Raw genomic sequence first — 21443 nt, 5'->3', positions numbered from 1 at the left:
TAAGATTTGAGGAGGAGATTCTTTACTCAGTAGGCAGTGAGGCACTGGAAAAGGTTGTCCAGAGGAGTTGTGGATGCCCCATCCCTGGAGGTGTTTGAGGACAGAATGGATGGGGCCCTGGGCAACCTGAGCTGGTGGGTGGCAGCCCTGTCCATGGGTTGAAACTGGATGATCTTTAAGCTCTCCTCCAACCCAAACCATTCTATGATTCTATGGCTCTCTTGGATATGTCACCATATATGTTTGTCTCCAACTAAATTCTCATATTCGTGCATCTTACAAAAATATCTATGGTGATTTCTTATTTGCTTCTTTAAATATGTGGGTTTTTTTCCTTTTCCTGTCTAACAACTAATGAGTATTTTTGAACTTGAGAAATATGCCTGAAATACAGAGTCTATGCTCCATCTGTAAATTGTTCAGGATTATCAAAATTATTGTTTGGTAAAAAATCACAAAGTAGAATTTGAAGTATTTAAAATTTCCTTGTCATTTAATAATGCTTAACAACATTTCACTTGAATTAGAAATCACTAAGATTTCACTTCCTTTAAATCTTGGGATGTATGAAAAGAAATTTAATAGGAATAATATAGAAACAATTCTGGAAAAAAAAATCAAGAAAATCCTTCAGCTCACTCAAATCTTTTCTAATTCATACTATACTAAAATACTTGAATAAATTTGCCATTTTATAGTTAAGTAATACAAATACATAAAATGTACAATGCCACGACTCCTACATCTTACGAACTACTAGTAGTGATCTCTTGGATAACTGTGGAGACAATACACAGCAAGATAATAACAGTAAGACATATGTTCTTAGGTACTGATTACAATGAAAGAGATATCAAAGTTAGTTTTCAAATATTAGGTGCAGATTCTCTTCACAGCCTAGTTATGATAACTCAGATTTACACACATTATACGCCGTTTAACAAGACTGAGTACTATTTTACAACAACTGCTCGTGGCAGTCAAACTGATTGAACAATATCTATTCAACACTGGTCTCATAAGAACATTACCTGTGTAAACATACAATGTATAAACAAATACTGAGACAAACAGGTGGTGGGTAGCAAGTCTGAGTGAGAAGGGATGACACACAAAAGACACAAGCAGAGGTCACTTCATTTGACCCTTCTTGCTTACCCTATGTTTTTCATTAAGAACTAAGCAAAGGTGAAACTGGATTCAGATCCTAAGAGAGAACCTGAATGCACCCCAAACCAAATTAGATTAAGTAATGAACAACTGAAAGATGTCAAAACACAAAAGAGATACAAAAATCTGGGACCTTGTCTGAGGTAGCAGCTAGACTGAGGGTAGGATCTTCTACAATCTGAGAGCAGAAAGCATGTCCCTGGCTCAGTCGCAGCCAAAGAGACGAGGTACTGAAGTGCAAAATCCTCCATCGTTATGTACACAAGTCTCACTACAGTAGATCAAAAGCACTTAAATCAGTTCAGGACAACACCACCCATATTCATTACCTGGCAATATGTATACTAACCTAAGATTCTGCAACCGCAATACTCAATATATCACACAAATTGTCTTTCCAGAGGAAAACTAAACAACCACAAACCAATCAACAAACCAAACAGAGCAAAAGGAGGAAAGAATGCGTGTAAACGGGTGATTATTTAAGATCCCTCATCAAGGAAACATAACTGTATTATTCCCATGTAACAGATCCTAGGCTTCACTAAAATTTAAGTTGTGCCAAATATTCCATAGACCGTTAACACAGCCTTGAGCCAAAACAGCACCGAGATACACATTTCTGTTGATAAATGAGGGTGAGAACAATACCTGCATTTACCACAAGTGGGACAGACTTTATATTCTCAGACAAAGCTCAACCACCAGTCTTTCTCTTTGATGTTACCGTAGTAGCTTACAGGGCTATTAAAATGATATGTTATTGTTTTGCAAGTGTTAGCACTTATTTAACAAGTTATGGCTTGGAAACGCAGATGGGTTTCAATTGTACAAAAGAACAGTTTTTAGAGCAATAAATAAAGGCCAAGGACTCCCATGTGTAACAAGCACTATTACCGTCACACCTGGAGATACAGCAGAAAGAAACATTTAAAGCACCAGGACAGCTTCTGACAGCTGTAGCTTATTTCCTGCATCTCATCCTTTTAATGAGCTCAAAGTGAAAGCTGAATCTTAGTTAAACTCAACAATCACCTTCCAGGACACTGCCTGACCACTCCAGTGAGAATTTTCAGAAGAAACTAAACTGTTTCACGCTACTAGCTAGTTCTCCTAGCAAATCTCTGGCACTCATTGGTGTACTTCAATAAGGAATAAGCTGTTTTTTGAAAACCTTGTCTGAAGACACCTTTGCCAACGACTACATTTTAAAGAAAAATGTCAAGTCTATTTAAGTATAGCATCTAGATTAAGAAAACATTACAAAATCTAACATGAACAGCAACATTTTTTTTCATTTGGAAACATTCTTTTTAAACAGATCAAACCATATTTTCATTATCTGTAACTCAAATGCTCCTCTGACTGCAAGAGGAAACAAAATTAATCGGGAAGTGATTATAAATAACATTAAATTAAGCAATCCATTCTTTTTATCCAACCTGAATGAAATGCAGATGTTAATGGCACCAATGATGAGAAGTGAATTAAAGTAGGATTAACTGTATCAATTAGCTAAGGTATTATTAGTATTATAGATATACATATTAATGATATACTATCAAATAGAGGGATGTTAAATCAACTGTAAATTGTGGAAATAGAGCTCTAATCTGTTCTACTTCTAAGCATAAAGCAATGCATGCTTGTTTATTGTTTTTAAGCATTAGGAGTAAAAATACAAAAATGTGGAGTATGGAAGGGAGTGGTAGCCATTGACAAGAATGCGTAGAAAAGAAGAATTAAATGATCATGGATATGAAATGTAATTACTAATCATTTGTTATGAATATAGAAACTCCAAATGCTAAGAGAGAGTAAGGAACCAATCTAACATAGCCAAAATAGTTTTACAATATTTTTGCTTTCTTTTAACCTACCTCTTTTTTTTCTCTACCAGCTGTCTGCAGATCTCCTGCCACCGGGTATTCAGATTTCCCAGTTGCTCCTTCAGGACGTTAGCATCTGCTGCTGATGACTGCTCAATAATTTCTTCACCAGTTACATTCAGTGTTTTGACAACAGTTTGCTGTCGCCCGATGCCATCCTGAAGCTCCTGCAAAGTAACAAACACATACACATATTCATAAAAATGTCAAGCATGAAAGAAAATGCTTCATCGCATACTGACCAGATGGAAAGAGGTGAAAGTATTTGCTCTCTCCTGAATTCCAAATACAAAAACCCAAAGCCAAATAGACAAAAAAGATATCTTTTAAGTTTTTTTTCACAAGCATCTTTCAGGTTTTTTTTTTTTTTTTTTTGGTCAGTTTTTTTGTCTGTATTCTTGTCTGATAGAGACCACTGCAGTAATATTCTGCGGGTCATTTTGTAAGAAAGACCTGTGAACAAATTTACTGTTACACCCCTGAAGGTATACACTATTTTTTTTTTAATAGCCAATGAACCGTTGTGAAAAAATCAACACAAATTAGCAAATAAGAAAATGTTTCAAGAGCATCTCCAGATGCCATTACAAAATACATTTGTCTCTGATTGCAAGAAACTTGATAATCCTTTATCCAGTTTTTGAGTGGGTGAACTACACTCCTAAGAACGTGTATTACTTATGCATTTTCTATTTACAGAACAAAATTCAGAACTACCAGAAGGCAACTAAGACAGACCATTTTCCAAGTTTTACTAATTGCATCTTTTTATCATTAAAAATCTACCATACAGTTCATTTCATTAAAAAAAAAAACCAAACACCAAAACAGTTCTGAATCTGTAGCTTAAGATTTGAACATTTGTATGCCTGTTCAAGAAAGCATGTATACATAAATAAGGAAATCAGTCATTTCCCATTCTTAGTCCTCGGTAGAGTGTGAGTAATTTTTACCATGTAATTCCTCAAAATGTCCAAGCAGAGAAGTGTAAAATCATTTTCAACAGTTTACTGCTAAAATAAGCCAAAACACTCCGGGACACATATTTATAGGTTTACAGGCTAAACAATCTAAAAAAGAGTATTTGAGCAATGTCTATATAAAAGAGCTTTCAAGTTAAATGCTGAATCTACTTTTTTTTTTTCCAGAAGAAACCATGTATTTTAGCATGTAACACTTTGGAACTACATAATATTATATGCTTGTCTTCCTAGAAGTATAATATAAGTTAAAGAGGAAGTAAAACTGCATATAAACATTAGAAATGAAGCGGTTAAAATTGGCAGAACACAGATTTGCAGGAATGTAAAAGACGAACATAATGGCTGTTCATGCATTTTTATTTCTGTATTTATCTTGTCCATTAGATCTTCAGGTATGACACTATGAGAGAAAGTTCAAAAATTCAATCATTCTTGAACTGAACTCTTTTTTTTTTTTTTAACATGACCACACCTCAGCTGACAATTACTAATTCATTAAACTGCAGAAAGTCAGTTGTATGCCCTATCCCAACTTTTGCGCAGATTTTAAATAGGCAGCTTGAACATCAACACCAAAGCAACTTGGGACAAAGTGGTCAGCGTTAATAAGCCACTGCAGCACATACCCACAGCTCTAGGCAGGAGTCACTTTTGAGGCAGAGATTTACATTGTCAAGATTAAGCTTATTCTCATTACAAATTCTCTTCGGTTTTCTTGCAGGTTTTTGTTTTTTGTTTTTTTAGGTTGCTACAAAAATTATTGCTTTCTTTGGTACTCTTCAGTAAAGCCATTATTTTTTTTTTTCCTCTGAACTTGTAACGGCTCACAGTTTCAGAATAAAAGAGTAGCAGAGTAATGAGCATAATACAGTACTCTGCATACTGATTTATTATGTTGCAACAAGATGAGAAAGTTAGCACTACCAAAGCGTGAAAACCATTTCCTCTGGATTCCAGCAAGCTGCAATAGTCTAGTCACCTGGCACCCTCCTGGCTCCAAGTCTCCCAGCACACCTTGGAACATGTAAAGACTTAAGACAACATTGCAGCAAGTTGCAAAGGAAAGTGGGCAGGTGACTTTTGAATCTCTTCAGAGTGAGACTCCACTGCCTCCCTGGGCAGCCAGTTCCAGAGCCCTGTCACCCTCACAGTAAAGAGGTTCCTCCTGTGTTTGTATGGAACTTTCTGTGTTCCAGTTTGTGCCTGCTGCCCTTTGTACTGTCTCTGAGCACCACTGAATAGAGCCTGCCCCATCCACTTGACTCCCAGCCTTTAGACATCTATAAGAATTGATAAGATCCCCTCTCAGACGGAGGGTTGGACTTGATGATCTCCAGAGGCCTCTTTCAACCCTACTATTCTTTGTCATTCTGCGATTCTGAGACCCAGAAGATTACTTTGAGGTATGAAACTTTCTTACCTTACCCGACTGGATGTTAAAATAATACCTGGTTCAACCATGGGCTGTTTTTATTCAGACACGATTCATTATTAGAAATAAATACTAGTAATGGTCAGGTAGTTTACCTAAATGCAAGTATTATCTATCGTTGAGGCTGAAATGTTGTCTTTCCAGTACACACATTGGTTTTAGTAACGCTCAGCTTAAAATGAATGCCTAGTTTTTGTATGCATGCACAGTATTCCACATTGACTTGAGCATTAGAGCTTTTGTAGGTAAATCACAGCAATAAGATGCATGGAATTAGGAGAAATATACCACAGTAAGTAGCTAATTTCCAGCAAAGCACCTGAAGCAATTATGCTCTTGTATGCACCAGTATGAATATAAGATCCTCATCACTTAAAGAAAAAATGACTGAACAAGACTTCTACATACATGCATCAAGATTGTTCATTTGGAAAGGTAATCAGAGCAAGGAGAACAAGATAGTAAATTCACTTCCTGAATTCCAGAGTTTTTTAAATTAATATTTGCAGAAATTAGAAATTAGTTATATTTGCCAAAATTTTCTACATCATAGAAAAAAAAAATCAGTCAGTATACTATTATAAAGTGAAATGTGAATTAAAAGCCTCTTTAAATGCTGTTACTGAGATGTTTTTTGTACAAATTCACAGTAATTTAAATTAGTTTCTTTCCCTCCTCCAGCATATACAAATATATATATATAATAACTATTACAGTATTTCTATATTTATTTCAACTAACACAAAATTAGCCAAGGGAATTTTCTGATTTACTCTATGGCACAATAAGAAATAGGTCTTACAAAAAGGAAGGAAAAGAAAAGCTCAGTGGCAGGGATAGTTTTTAAACTTATGAACCCTAATACCAAAATAGGAACTTTGTGCATGGAATGGAGAACAGGGATCTTCCACTAATGCACGTGGAAATGCTCCTAGCTGAATTGTGTCAGTCTGAAATTGCACCAGGTGAGGTTTAGATCATTAGGAAGAATTAAGAATTTCTTCACAGAGTGGGTGATCCAACCATGGAACGGACTGCCCAAGGAAATGGTGGAGTCACCATCCCTGAAGGTGTTTAAGAGGAGATGTGTGGACGTGGTGCTTACAGACATGGTATAGTGATGGGACTTGGTAGGTCAGGTTGATTGTTGGGCTTGATTATCTTGGAAGTCTTTTCCATCCTAAATCATTCTATAATCCAGACTTCAGATCAATTTGAGACTTTATTTTCCACAGTGCTCTGTGCATTTGGCATTCTCCATATGATTAATGCAAAATATATGTTGATGAAGTTTATCTAGAATTCCAGTCTAAAAAAAAAAAAAGGCAGGTTACCCATGATACTGGGTACCACACAAAGCATTACAATCCATTAAGACATTTATTAATATGTTTATATATATAAAGCAGATAAAAGTGTTTTTAACTGTTTTGCTGAGTCATATTTTCCCACAGTCATCCCAAACATATGAACCACAAGACAGGCTTTGCACAATTTACATTCAGAAGCTAAAACTTGCCAACAGGTACAGCACCCTGCTCCCTCTTTATTTTTGCCGCATACCTGCACAAGGATAAACTGCTAGGAGCTGCAAGGGCTTGCTTCTTATGGCTTTACAGTATATGGTGCTACAGAAGGAATATTGACACTGAACCTGCTTCATGTAGTTTCATTTTGCATTTCACCCTTTCACACAGAAATGGCAAACTGAAAGGGCACGTTGCCCTTTGGATTCAGACCTTACTGAGAAGGCTACCTGAAATACTTATATTTGCAATTATACAGTTTCTAATCACTTTATGAACTCAGTGAGCAAACTAACCCAATTAAAAAATGAGATGTTTATACAGTATTAGAAATAAAACAACTCAGAAGAGACTCAGCATCATCATATTAGTACACAGAGATAATCATAGTTTTGAGTGGATTGCAGATATTTGCATGTATTCCATTTTTAAAATGTTTAGTTTTTAGACACTAAGAAAAACAGATAATAATATACACACCCATCATTTTGATTTTTCTATTCTTGTGATTCCCATGCATAACTAAGCAGAGAATGATGTATCATTGAAGGTTGCAAAAGCAGTATATAAAGGAACTTTTTAAACTCTCATACCAATTATTTTATACTTTCATAATGAACTGAACTAATTAAATATAATTTAAAATTGCCAAGACATTCACATGATGTTCCCTTTATTCAGTATCCAGAGGGACCCGGACAGGCTTGAGAGGTCAGCTCATGCCAACCTCATGAAGTTTGACAAGGCCAAGTGCAAGGTCCTGTGTCTGGGCAATCCCAAGCACAAATACAGGCTGGGCAGAGACTGGCTTGAGAGCAGCCCTGAGGAGAAGGATTTGGGGGTGCTGGCTGATGGAAGATCCAACATGAGCAGGCAATGTGCACTTGCTGCCCAGAAAGCCAAGTGTATCCTGGGTTGCACCAAGAGAAGTGTGACCAGAAGGTTCAGGGAGGTGATTCTGTCCCTCTACTCTGCTCTCGAGAGACCTCACCTGGAGTACTGCATCCACTTCTGGGGCCTCCAACACAAGAAGGACATCAAGCTGTTGGAGCACGTCCAGAGGAGGGCCACGAAGATGATCAGTGGGCTTGAGAACCCCGAGGAAGACAGGTTGAGAACTGGAGTTCTTCAGCCTGGAGAAGAGAAGGCTCCAGGGGAACCTTATAGTGGCCTTCCAGTACCTGAAAGGGGCCTACAGGAAAGCTGTGGAGGGATTTTTTTTTTTAGAAGGGCATGTAGTGACAGGATGGGGGGAAATGGCTTTAAACTGGAAGAGGGTCAATTTAAACTAGATATTAGGAAGAAATTCTTTACTGTGAGGGTGGTGAGACGCTGAACAGGTTATCCAGAGAGGTTGTGGATGCCCCCTGCCCAGAAGCATTCAAGGCCAGGCTGGATGGGGCTGTGAGCAACCTGGTCTAGAGGGAGGTGACCCTGCCTACATCAGCAGGGTGGAACTTGATGATCTTAAAGCTCCCTTCCAACCCAAACCATTCCATGATTCTATTATTTCTTTTTATTTATTAGGGATTAATAAACAGGTTTACCTAAAATGAGGAATTACAGACACTATTTCAGAGAAACAAAAAAAAAAGTGTTATATATTCTTGTTCTGTCTCCCTAAAATACATATCTGTCATTTTTCCCCTTCTTTTTTCCTTTCTGATGCTGCTTTTCTTTTTATATTTTCATTTTGTGATGTTACTATTCATTGCCATTATATTTCTCCTTCCTCTTTTCTTTTTTTTCTTCCTGCTCTCCCTCTCATACTCTCTCATGCACTTCCATGACTTCTCTTCCCAAAACTCCAAGCAAAGTTCAGAAAAACCACCTACAGTAAAGGAGTTCCTGGAGCTGATCCTACTTGCAAACTTGCCACACATAGTGTGTTATTTTCTGAGGGCTTCCATCCTTGTACTTAGATTTAAATGTACCAAAGTCCCTGTTTTCACTGTTACTCCACTCTCTTTTCTCTCAATCTGTCTTCCACAATACATTTAACTATATGCATCACTCTGGGAGCCAAAAGGAATTTTTCCGAAAAAACATGATCAGTGTATGCCTCAAGGTTAGATTGTTAACAAGATGCATGATGATGCTCAGTTTAATGACATCTAAGAGTAAGACTGTGCAAATTCTACACAGCTGTGCGCATGCACCTAGGAGACACTTTACATCTCAAGAGCCAACGAGTAATAATTCTGGACAGTAAAGATGTCTGTACTTTCTGTGGAGCTGGATGATTCTTTGTGAAACCCCTTGTAATATACACAGTTGAAATACAGCAACGTATAGCTGTTGATTTAATCACAGTATTTTACCTCAGCTAACAAAGTGAACTTGAACAATATAAGTGAACTTGAAACATTCATCACAATGATTCTGTGGTGAAGTTTGATTTTCTTCTGTAAAACCCCTGACTGTGCCTTATTCTTGGCTTAGACAGCTGACAGTAACTTTATTTTGTCAGGAACAAACAATAAAACTGACAAAAAGCTATTCTGTCCAAGCCAGACCTACATCAAACAATCTCATATGCTGCATAAAAATTATTTAATTATATAACTTTATGATACTTCAGTTTCATAGATTTTTTTATTTTTAAACATCAAAAGGATTTTGTTTGCTTGTTTTTGTTTTATGACAGCTTATTTACAGTTCAGTATCCATGCTGTGATACTAATACTACACATCTACCAACATAAACATCACAGAGTTAGTTATCCCTTGAGTTATTTTTCACTGAGAAATTGTGATTAAGCTTTTCGTATGTAAGGAGGAATAAACAATTAAATAAACAATTTTCCACACACTTCCAAACAAATATGTTATATGCCTGCTTACCACCTTTTTTGCCTCATGCCTTTCACCAGGCTTGTGACAACTGACCAGACAATATGACAAAAAGATAAATTACTTCCTTGTACTGGTTAAAATACTAAGAAGGAGAAAGTTTTGAGTAGATGATGATTTGGATTAAATCAATTTGATGGCTTAGACTCATTTCACATATTATGTAAATTAAATATTCATCACAGTCCATACCCACTTACCTAAGAGAGTATCAGAATGGCATCATTCATCTGACTGTAGTTGTTATTTCTTAGTTAACATGTACATATATCATGCAATTCTTTCTGCAATCTCATTTCCTCTTGTCATTGAATGAAACAGCATATCACTGTTAAGCTTAATCAGAAACCATTCTACTAGCAATCTAACCAGCACTTTCCTCCTTTCACTGTAGCAGACAAATGTGCTCAACAGTAATTTATTGTTATGGAAAAGCCCTGTAGCAACACGAATAAATACACAAACAAGCTTCTAATTTCTGTCAGAGGCACTTGCTGGCACAAAACGTTTTAAGAAAAAAACATGTTGTATTGCCTTCTCTTGATTTAGGGTAAGCTTCAGATCCTAAAAGCATGTAAAGGTACTATGCACCAATTTCAAACATCTGTAGTCTTGAATTTGACGTTAATGTGCTATTCTTCAGTCATTTACGTAAATCTTTCTTCTGCATTAAAATGTATAAAAACATAAGACTGACATAAAAAAGTCTACCCAGATGCAGCAATATAAATCAGAGAACTGTGAAAACATTTGGAGGAAAATTATCTGCAATAGAACTTGCAAGCATTCAGCTACCACAGTGAATTTATCCATTAAGTATATGTACCTCTGCTCAAGATAATATCAGAAATAAGGAAGAAATTAATTTTCCAGGCAGTTAAATCAAATTGATTTAATCTGGAGACACATTAATGGCACATTGTTGGGATTAAAACATTCTATTAAAAGTATATGTTGTTTTCTAGCTATTCTGCTATAAGCAACTATACATTCTTCATTATTACCCATGTGTTATGTTTGTTATTATGTTAGCATTATGAATCTTAAGGCAGCTGATGGAGATGGAAGAGGAAAAAAAAATATTGCAAGCAACGTTTCCAAGAAGCTGACAGTAACAGTGCAAAGTATTTTCTTAGTGTAAATTACAAAAGTTATTATGGTTTGAACGTTATTATCACCTCTGTGAAAAGAGCAGCATTTGCAAGAACTGACAGTAGGCCCTGGTCAGATTCAACCCACAAAGCAGAACTGGGTTCACTTTGTCAGTTGTACTCTTTGTACGCCAACTGTACATGAAAATCCAAAGGAAAAGTAAATTGCTACAGATCAATTTTATGATTAAATGATAAATACCATACAACAGCAGGGAAATTTCACTGCCCTCTTATGGGGCTAAAATTTTTAATAGAAAAATTTGCAGTGTAAGGAAAAGTTTATATAATGAACTAAAACTATTTTATTTATTATTATTAAAAATATATATACTTGAGTTGGAATGAAAACTGCTTGGAGAGTCTTATGAAACTACTAATCTGTCCTGCTTTGTATATTCTTTATTCTTTCTATATATTTTCATAGAATGGATTCGGTTGGAAAGGACCTCAAGGGCCATCAAGCTCTAACTCCCTTGCCACAGGCAGGGCCACCAACCTCCACATCTAATACTAGACCAGGCTGCCCAGGCCCTCATCCAACCTGGCCTTGAACACCTCCAGGGACAGAGCATCCACAACCTCTCTGGGCAGCCTGTTCCAGCACCTCACGACTCTCTTAGTAAAGAACTTCTCTCTGTTATTTAACCCAATTTTTCCCTCCTTCAGCTTAAAACCATTTCCCCTTGTCCTGCCATTATCTACCCTTGCAAAGAGTTGACTCCCCTCCTGTTCATAGGCTCCCTTTAGGTACTGAAATGCTGCAATGAGGTCACCCTGCAGCCTTCTCTTCTCCAGGCTGAACAAGCCCAGCTCTCTCAGCCTGTCGTCGAAGGGAAGGTGCTCCAGCCCTCTGATAATCTTGGTGGCCCTCCTCTGGACCCTCTCTAACAGCTCCCTATCTTTCTTGTACACCTGGTTGCAGTACTCCAGATGGGGGCCTCACACCTGGTTGCAGTACTCCAGATGGGGCCTCGAGAGGGCAGAGTAGAGAGGGACAATCACCTCCCTCGCCCTGCTGGCCACCCCCTTCTGATGGAGCCCAGGATACCATTTGCCTTCCAAGCTGCAAGAGCACAATGCTGGCTCATGCTAAGTTTTTCATCCACCAGGACCCCCAGGTCCTTCTCTGCAGGGCTACTCTCAAGGATTGCTCCTCCCAGTCTGTATATATGCCATATATACATATATGTATATATTGGCATTCCTCTGGCCCAAGTGCAAAACCTTGCACTTTGCTGTGCTGAACATCATAAGATTCACCCAGACCCACCTTTAGAGTCTGTTGAGGTCCCTTTAAATGGCATCCCTTCCTTCCATTGTGTCTACTTCACCACCCAACAGTTTAATTAGATAAACACAAAGTCTAGTGTTGCCCCTAATGCATTGCTGACTATCTATGATTGCTGTAGTACAGGAAGAAAATGTGACTATAATGCATCTCTACAATTATACATTTTACCCAAATAAATGGAGATATTAAATTCTGATAGTTGGCTAAAGGCTGCCAATCAGAAGAGTCACAGATTTGTTGAAAAGCTGTAATATCATCTTGACTTTATCCCTTGACTGCTCCGTTTCCTTTCAGAAGCAATCCATTCTTCACAAAACAAGGCATAAATGCTGAAAATCTTGTACTTCACCTATACAAGCCCTTCAGTCTAACTTGCTGTTCTTCAAAAGAGCTGTAGCCTACCTTAATGGTCTCGTATTTGTCTTTACACTCAGCCTTCTACAGTAATTCCAGGATTCTGTCACTGCTGCTGCTGCTGCTATCAATGATAACTCTAAATGCACCTCCAATTCATAGTAATACTTAGTGATTTTTCCCTTCATAATTAGCTCTTGAGAAACAGAAAACATCCTGTAGGACTCACTACTATGAATGTTGCTAGGATGGCAATCCGGTTTATGAGATCACTCAAAAGCTTGTTTGATTTCAGGTTCACTATAATAAAAAATAAGCTAACCTGAATTTCTCTCTTCCCGTAACAAAATTTTCTCATAGCTTTAAACCTCTATGGGTAAGAAAGGAAAGAATTAGTCAAGGCTTGCAAACTGAAATTTTCCCTCACAGATACCTATTGTAATGAACCTGCTTTGGAGATGTTAATTAAGTTTATCTTAATTTCCTTTGGTTTAGAATGCGATACTGGCTCTTGAATATCTTCTAGATGCAATAGCTCGTAAGTGTGGTTCTAAAAGCTGCCTTCTACCACTGCTCAAAAAATTCAGGTATCTGCATACTACACTTTTGTCAATGCTTCCTTTACCCTTGCTTGGACAAAAAGGTACAAAGTACTCTCTGGATTTTAGAAGCATTGAAAAAGGATATATTGATAGTTTAGATTAAAGCTGACTTTGGTGATATGGTGATTCAATCAACAATTATTTAGATAAATGGCATTGTCTTCAGATGTTGATGTCTTACAATCAAACTAATTGCTTGTGATTTAATGACAATATTTACAAGGGGATTAATATAAGAAAGCATCATTTCCTTTCCATTATTTTCCAGTAGGACATCATTTTAAAAACTGGCTGTATTCCATTAAATCTGCATTTCAATCTTTGTTTCTAATGTGACACAAAATTGTTATGAAAATAATTTCAGCACTAAACTGTAAAGTGTGTGAACAGAGGTCTATTTTGTCTTTCCATCCCAAATTACACAGTAGCTTCTTATTGGTACATTAATCCAATTTAATTTCAGAACTGATTTAGACATACTGCATGGAGAATGAAGACATTTTTCTGCAAAAAAAACCTCCATTGCTAATGCATACTAACTGTAACGCTTCAGGTTAAATACAGAAAATTGAACTTTAAGTCCAAACTTACTCATGATTTTGTAGCACATCTATGCTGCTCAAATACATTTCCACATTGACGTAGCACCAAATGTAAAAACAAATTTCTATCAAACATTTCCATTTAACTCCATACATAATAGGCCCATGTTGGGGCTACAGCCTGATTTGATATCATGTATAACTTGCATTTGTGATAACCAAAACATTTTGATTTTCTACCTGCCTTACAAAGCTATTATTGAGTAAGCAACATCAGTAATAATAAAAGTACGGTTTTCATTCTTCAGTCTGTTTTCATTTATCACAAATCACACTACCCATATAGTAGTAGGCACTAGAATACTAAAAATAACAACAGAGCCTAGTTTCTTCAAAAATAGCCTATTCATATGTTTTTGAAGACATCAGTAACTGATGGAATTAATATCAGGCCATTTTTTTTAGTTAAATAAGTTATTATAATCCATCTCAGTGTGAACACTGTTCTCTGCTTTTATGCCATATATAAATCAGTTTGACTTTTCTAAAACTGAAAGTAGATTTTTACTACAAATTTTCTCACAGCTTTTTCTCTTACAGAAATTCCCATACTTTTGTCTAAGTTATTTCCTATATACCTCTTCTGCTTTAAAAACTAGAAATTCTATTTGCTTTCCTATGTAACCTATGTACTATAGGTACCACTTCTAGTCTTCAGTGCAGCAGCACTGAAATAAATAGATATGGCTCAGGAGCCTGTTTCCCCTTCAAACATGGTATTTAAGCTGTTATATATTACCTCTTTCTTTTCAAATTACTAAACGGCCATTTGTCAGTGCCTTTGCCTCTGGAAAAAAATACCTATCAAATAAAAGCAGAAGACTAGAAACACATGTATATGTTGGCTCCATTGCTGGTCATTTATAGCCTCCTTTTAAAACAAGCTACTACAGATATTGCCCCTTTCAAATATTTGGGATAATTCTTATATAACTCTCACTTTCTGAGTATTCATCTACATCTTTTACACTTCGCTTTAAAGCAAGTTAAAATAGCATATACAATTTTTTCATCAGAAAAATCAGTGCATAGCTCTTCTGTGTCACTAATATAAAAAAGTACTTTTTGACAGGCATGAGAAATGTTTCTGGATACTTTTCTATTCTATGGGAACTGTGCAAAATCCTTCCTGTACCAGATAAGATCCAGCACTAAGCTAATAAAAATCACATTGTGTCTGCTTATAAGAGAAGTTAAAGTCCAAAAAATTTGGACACTAGTGGTCATTGCACACTAAGTTGACTTCAACTGTAGCAAGTAATAAAGGAATAAATGTATCCTGGGCAACATGCAGCCAGTAGAAGTGGCTTCCTTCTTATGGGCAATTACTGTGGGAGACAAGGCAATGAGTTGGTTTAGGTTTGAAACAGTTAAGACACAGACGGGTGCAATGTACAGCGCCCCTTAATAACCTTAGTACAGTCCATGTTTGCATTACAGCTTTGCATTAAATATCATCTGAGCAAACCATGGATCCTGGTTCAAGCATATTTTATGGACAAAACTTGAATATTGCCTGAAATATCAATTTGGTTAAAAACAGAAAGACAATAAGCCAAGCAGAGCAGAAATACTTACTCTTCAAAAAGAGTGTAAGGTCAACCTTCTTAATTATTAAGACAGACCCAGCCATTTACCTGAAGATTTAGGCAACCAGAAATAATTGCCCACCTTGTGCTTCTCCTCCTCCTGCCATCATCAAGCTGGCACTTGGCCTGAGCAATGCTAACTGTTAGAAGTTCAGTGGCAAGGTACACAGAACAAATCACTTCATAAGCTATCAGGTCATGTTCACTCCCTCCATTTTGATTTTGTTGCTCCCTTCCTTAGCCTTTCATATCTCCACTAATTCTGGCTTTTTCAGAGAATTTTTTTAGCTCTTTTAGTTCTTTCTTAGGAGCACTGAAAAGGAGAGGAGTCTTTCCTTCCCATTTGAATTGTACTAATTTACAAAAACTAGCTTTACTGTCTTCAACAACCACCAGGGATGATTCTCTACCCCTGCCACACTTTGTATTCTTCCATATCTAACAGACTTAGCCTGTGTATCCATCTTGTTCTTTCTTCAGAATATAATTATAGCATTTGGGGTCTGATCTTTTATTAATTCCAAGTATTAATTCAAATGCTTTCCTAAGCACACTAGTGTTGTTACTCAGGGGATATCTGATTTACATATTCCCATAATTTCATTTCTGATTGCTAAATTCATCAACTTGCTTCAAAGCAGTTGATATTATAAACATAATAAGACTTTCAGGAACTGATGTTCACTGCATACTTAATGTTAACATATTTTACTCAGTACAGCATGACATTTGCTAAATACAAATCAATATGTTTATTGGGAAATTCATTTTCAATGGAAAACACGTATCTTGACATCCTTGTCTTTTAGGTGAGAAGAAGCAAATCAAATTTTACACATCAAGACGTAAAATAATTGTTGTTGTTTTTGTAACCAAGTAAAACATCATGCACTTTATCAACATGAAAACATTTATTTCAATCCATGAAAATAAAATTAAAAAATAATAATAAACAGTGGATTTTAATCCACTGAAATCAAATCAGCTTTGCTAACTTCATGGCCACTCATTACTCTGCCTGATAGTGATTAACCATAGAATCATAGAATAGCTTGGGTTGGAAGGGATCTCAAAGACCATCTCATTCCAACCCCCAGGTCAGCTCTTCCTCACCTCTTCAGACAGGGGTAATATCAAAACAGCTCCGTCAAATCTGAGAAAATACAGAGAGGACTACCAGACTAAGAAAAGGCAATCAGGAAGCAGAAGACTTTGCCTGAGAAATTAGACATTATATCTCTATTTCTAAAGATGTGTTATTTCATAAACTTGTTATAAACAGAATCAAAAAAGGTCATCTTCACATTTTTTTCCCCTCTACTGAAACATTTAATAGGGTTATGCAATTTCCTAGAGATTTGACCCATATGAAAATACAAAGCAGGAGTGTAAAATTTTAAATTGTTTTACACATTCAGTTTCCCTAGCTCATGAATGCTGAGGGCATTTAGTAACTCTCTGAACAAGGTTTCTACAAAACGTTTTAGGGGGGAAGAAAAGTTATTTCACTTAAGTAAGGTTGCATGGGAAAGACGCATATTAAATTACATAAAAATCAGACAATTTCTTACTTTCTAAGGATAATGTATAATGTCTGCTGAATTTAAGATTTTTAAAATTTTAACATTTAAATAGTCATAAGTACAGTTTTCTATGTTTAGAAAAGTCTGGGCAGAATTAAAACAGTGCCATTCAAAGCTCACAGCAATCACAGCAGACCCAATCACTATGTGCATCATTTGAATACAAAAACAGTATGCCAATACTACATTAACACATTACTCCTCTTAAAAATGAATATATTTTTTAACATTATAATAACAGAAATATAGTGTTGATCATTTTACCTTCTAATTTTATATGCAGGGTGCAGTTTAAAGACAACCACTGTGTTTTACCAAGATTGCTCTTATTTAGGGAACTTCGTGGAGTTTCCCTGTTTCTATTAATCTGTGAATAACCCTTACATTTTACGCCAGCTTTCTATCTTGGTCTATAGTAACAATTGGCGTATTTCATTTTGTATTAAATAAATACTTCCTTTTTAAATAAACAGCTTATTTGTTCAGAGACAAAACTATTTTTTTAGATGGTTTACATTTATAATAAGTTTACCATAGCCCATTAAATGCCATCAAAGAACAACTGGGACAGGTAAAAATCTTCACTTTAATCCTTCAAAAAAATTAAGCAAATAATAAGTTTTACTATAAAGAAGAGTTCTGACTTCTAGTACATAAGTTTGTCCCAAAATGAGTTTAAAAATGAGTCCACATCTGTGCATACTTTTGTCTACTTATTTTGTACCCATACTAAAGTAATACAAGAATAAACACAAAAAGTAACCAGAAATAATACCATACCAGAGATCTACTAATAATTTTGTCAGAATCAAAAAAAGTTACGTTATGTATTGCAACTTCTCTCACAGCATGAGAAAATGATTATCAACGACAGTAGTTCTTCTCATTCAAAATTAACGTGCTGATTTCTTGCTGAAAATCTTTAGAATTGTCAGTCAATAAATCACTAGAATCCCACTTGATAAGTTCGATAAAACAAACTGTTTTAAGATGTTTAATAAAGTTAACAGCTTAATAAATTACAAAGAAAAGGGAATAAAATATACTTCGCAGCCTTCAAAACTGATCCAGCCCCTTAAAAAAAAATGAGAATAGATCAAACTGTACTGAACAGTTTCAAAAAGCTTGGGGCAAGTTAAAGCGTTTATAGTTTCCTCAACAATTCTAACCAAACTACTCTTGTAACTGCACATAATTATGTTACATGGTCTTTTCTAACATTTTGAAAAAGTATTTTGTTCGATCCCCTATGACACTATGTATCTAACGTATGGTATTATATTGTATTGGTTCCACAAAAGATTGGCTATGAAATTCTAATCTTAACATTAAATAGCAAAATATGCTTCGATATGAAATCCACTTCTCTATTTCTGTTTTTCTGCAAAATCACTAGCAGCTAAAGGATTGAACAGGCATACCTTAGAGAATCCATCACGGTAAACACTTTTTCCAGGCATGGAAAAGAGGAGAATATGTGGTTCACTTTGATAGCTCATAAAAAGAGCTTACAGAAGTTTACCTTGCAATAATTCATAATCTTTCCTTATTTAAAAACCTGATGCACATATGCCAAAGGCTAAGCATTTCAAATATGACTGAAAGGAGAAATGTTGCTTTACTCTCATGCAATATTGGAATTACAAGGAATAGATTTTACTGCCTTGCCAAAATTAAGGACTCCTACCCCTGAGCCTTCAGCTCAGTAAGACCTCCCCTGTGACATAACAGAAACTGCCCTACACACAGAACAAACATCAGCACAAGACACCTTGTAGCTATTCGCTATCTATTCAGCTGCCCTCCCATCTTGCTGTATATCTCATCTACCATAAGCTGCCATGAAGAAGACAAAAAAAATCTGAATCACTTTGTAAGAATGGAACTAATGAAGCCTGATTACAAACTGGCAACTTTTTACCCTCCTTGATCTTTACACTTCATCCCTCCCACCACAACAACTCCAGCTCTTCCATCTCTCACTAGGCCAGGCTGGGTAAGTGCATGATGTTCTGCTGGCCAAGATTTATTCACTTGTTAGCTTGTGTGTTGCTCCAAAGGAACACGTTTAACTTTTGACCTCTGCTTGTCTGTCTCTCAGTGTCAGCACTGAATCATTTTCTACCTAGCTACTGAAATTCTAAGACTTGTAGGAACTTATTATTTTGAAATCTCTACCTTTGTTTCCGATTTGATTAAAACTGAACCATGAATTCAAAAATCATTACCAACCATGCTATGAGAGATAGATAGACTGAATACAGACAACAAAATCTCATGAGCTCTATTTACACAGGAAAACAGGCTGAAAATTCTGTCCCATTTCAGTAGCGTGGGAAAAAAAAACAGAACCTGAGTGGAGCACGCAGAGCAGAGCTGCGTCTTTGCTGCGTGTTCAGGTGGGCAGGAGGCACTCATCTACACCTGAGGCTAATACTCTAGGAAGCAACTGGGAAAAATAACTCACCTGAAGTTCACATGCAACCTCATCATGGCTCTTCTGCTCCCCAGTTTGTGGGAGAGTTAAGGAAGAGTTTTGGACAGAAATTTCCTACTTTGAGTCTTCCAGAAGTCTTAATATCAAAATAAAATACTGTTATCAATCTGCCACCTGAAAATGCCTCAACAGTCATAATTATCAAATCTGTGGTTCTCAAATACATACCCTTGAATTCAGTGTTTTGCCATTAATTACTCTATTAGAAAACAGCAAATAACATAGAAGAGATGTAAGTCATATCTCTTTGCAAAAAGTCAGGTAGGAAGTAAAGATAAATATCAGCCATTTCTGTCATCAAAATGAATGAACAAATCAACTAAAACGCATCACATCAGTAACCAGACAGAAAATGAAACAAAGGGTATAATTTAAGAGGAAAACAAAGTCCACTGTTGCTGCTAAAACCCTACAAAACCCAGATTTTCTTTGTTTTTGCCTTTACATAGTTGGGAATATCCTAAACATACCTGTTTCTATGAGAACTAGTCTTGAAGTATGTGCAGAGTCTCCCACATTGCATGACAGATACACTCTAAATCTTGATTACTTCCCTTGTCCTTATTAAGGGGACTGCTGCTTCTCAAACTGAAATCTCCTTAATATGAAAATGTCTTATGAATGTAACTTTTGCCCTCAAATAGGAAGAAAATTGTAGTGACTTCTGGTAAGAAGAGAAACAATTACCTGCAAAAGGGAGATAAGAGGAGTCTGAATTCACTGAAGTCCATCACAGTTTCTTTTATGTGAATCTAAGCATTCACAAGACAGAATAGAAGGTAAGATTTGATTTATTTAGAGCCTGCAGGTGAATGAGAGACCCACTTTCCCTTATTCTAGACTCTGTTTTCAGAACTAAAAAGAATTACGTCAAGTACAAACAGTGACAAAAAGCAAGTTTTTTCAGCTTTCACAATTCCTGACACTGGCCAAAAGTAATGTGTTTGTCCAAAGAAAATCTGTAAAGACTGAAGTTACATAATTTATTCTTCTACTGGTGAATAAACAAGATATCTATTTGTCTGGGTAAATAACCACACAGGAATGATGTCAGGAGGAAGCATCCCAGAGAGTTGTCAGTGATAACATGCATAACGCAATGGGACTTTAAATGAGAACGTAGCTTTTGTAAATAACGTGCACTCTTCAAGATACTCCAGAGACACCAAGCAACACAATTCCTTTAGACAGAGATCGTGCTTAAAATACTGGTTTTTTCTTGCAGTGTAGATGATCTCCATTAGCAAGTTAAGTCAGACAAAAAGAAAATGCTTGAAGGGGAACACTTTGAACCCTAAACAGAGAACATGGTAAGAAACAAAGCTATAAAGAGAAAGCAATATTTCAGAAAACTATCCTAGACCAAGGAGAGTGTTGTTGCCATTTTATTGTTTGAAATTGCTAATTATAAGTCATTCATGCAGTTTCTAAGAGAAGAAGGGAACTTCTGCTTACAGAAATACGCATTCTGTTACAGTTCCCTCACATACAGACCCCATTGAGGGAGGGGGAAATGAAATCACTGGCTAGACTTGCTTCTTGGAATGACTGTAAGTGCAATGCAATTCAGTTTTCATTATAACAAAGAGAGATTAGCTATTTTATTTTTCCTCTTTGAAAACATTTTGGGTTTTGAATCATTTGAATAATTCTGAATCAGTGAGAGCTTGGTAGTCTAAGACAAGAAGTTATCTTTACTTCAGCTGAAAATGCAAAGAATACATTGAATTATAAAATTATACTTCTCTCTCCTGCTTTTAAGTACCATCATCTCTTCTATATCTCATCTGCACTGCTATCCCTTCATTTTATCTGTTCAGCAGGAGAAAAGGATCTTCCACAGGAAACAAAGAACACATCCTCACGTGACATAGATGCTCTGTGGCACATTCATTCCCTTTCACTGACTATGTTGGAC

General features: G+C 36.3%; 1 protein-coding gene across 14 annotated transcripts in view; it reads right to left on the bottom strand.

Annotated features, from left to right (window-relative positions):
• The window catches only part of DMD (dystrophin), a 1007484-nt gene that overhangs the window by 388928 nt on the left and 597113 nt on the right, over positions 1–21443 (bottom strand). For all 14 annotated transcript variants that reach the window (XM_021408144.1, XM_021408061.1, XM_021408111.1 and 11 more), the window contains one exon: positions 3051–3226. In XM_021408144.1, coding sequence (XP_021263819.1) covers positions 3051–3226 — 176 coding nt within the window. The remainder of the gene's footprint in view (positions 1–3050; positions 3227–21443) is intronic.

The sequence above is a fragment of the Numida meleagris genome, chromosome 1 (genome assembly GCF_002078875.1).
Source record: "Numida meleagris isolate 19003 breed g44 Domestic line chromosome 1, NumMel1.0, whole genome shotgun sequence".
NCBI lineage: Eukaryota > Metazoa > Chordata > Aves > Galliformes > Numididae > Numida > Numida meleagris.
This window is presented reverse-complemented; position numbering and strand designations above follow the sequence as displayed.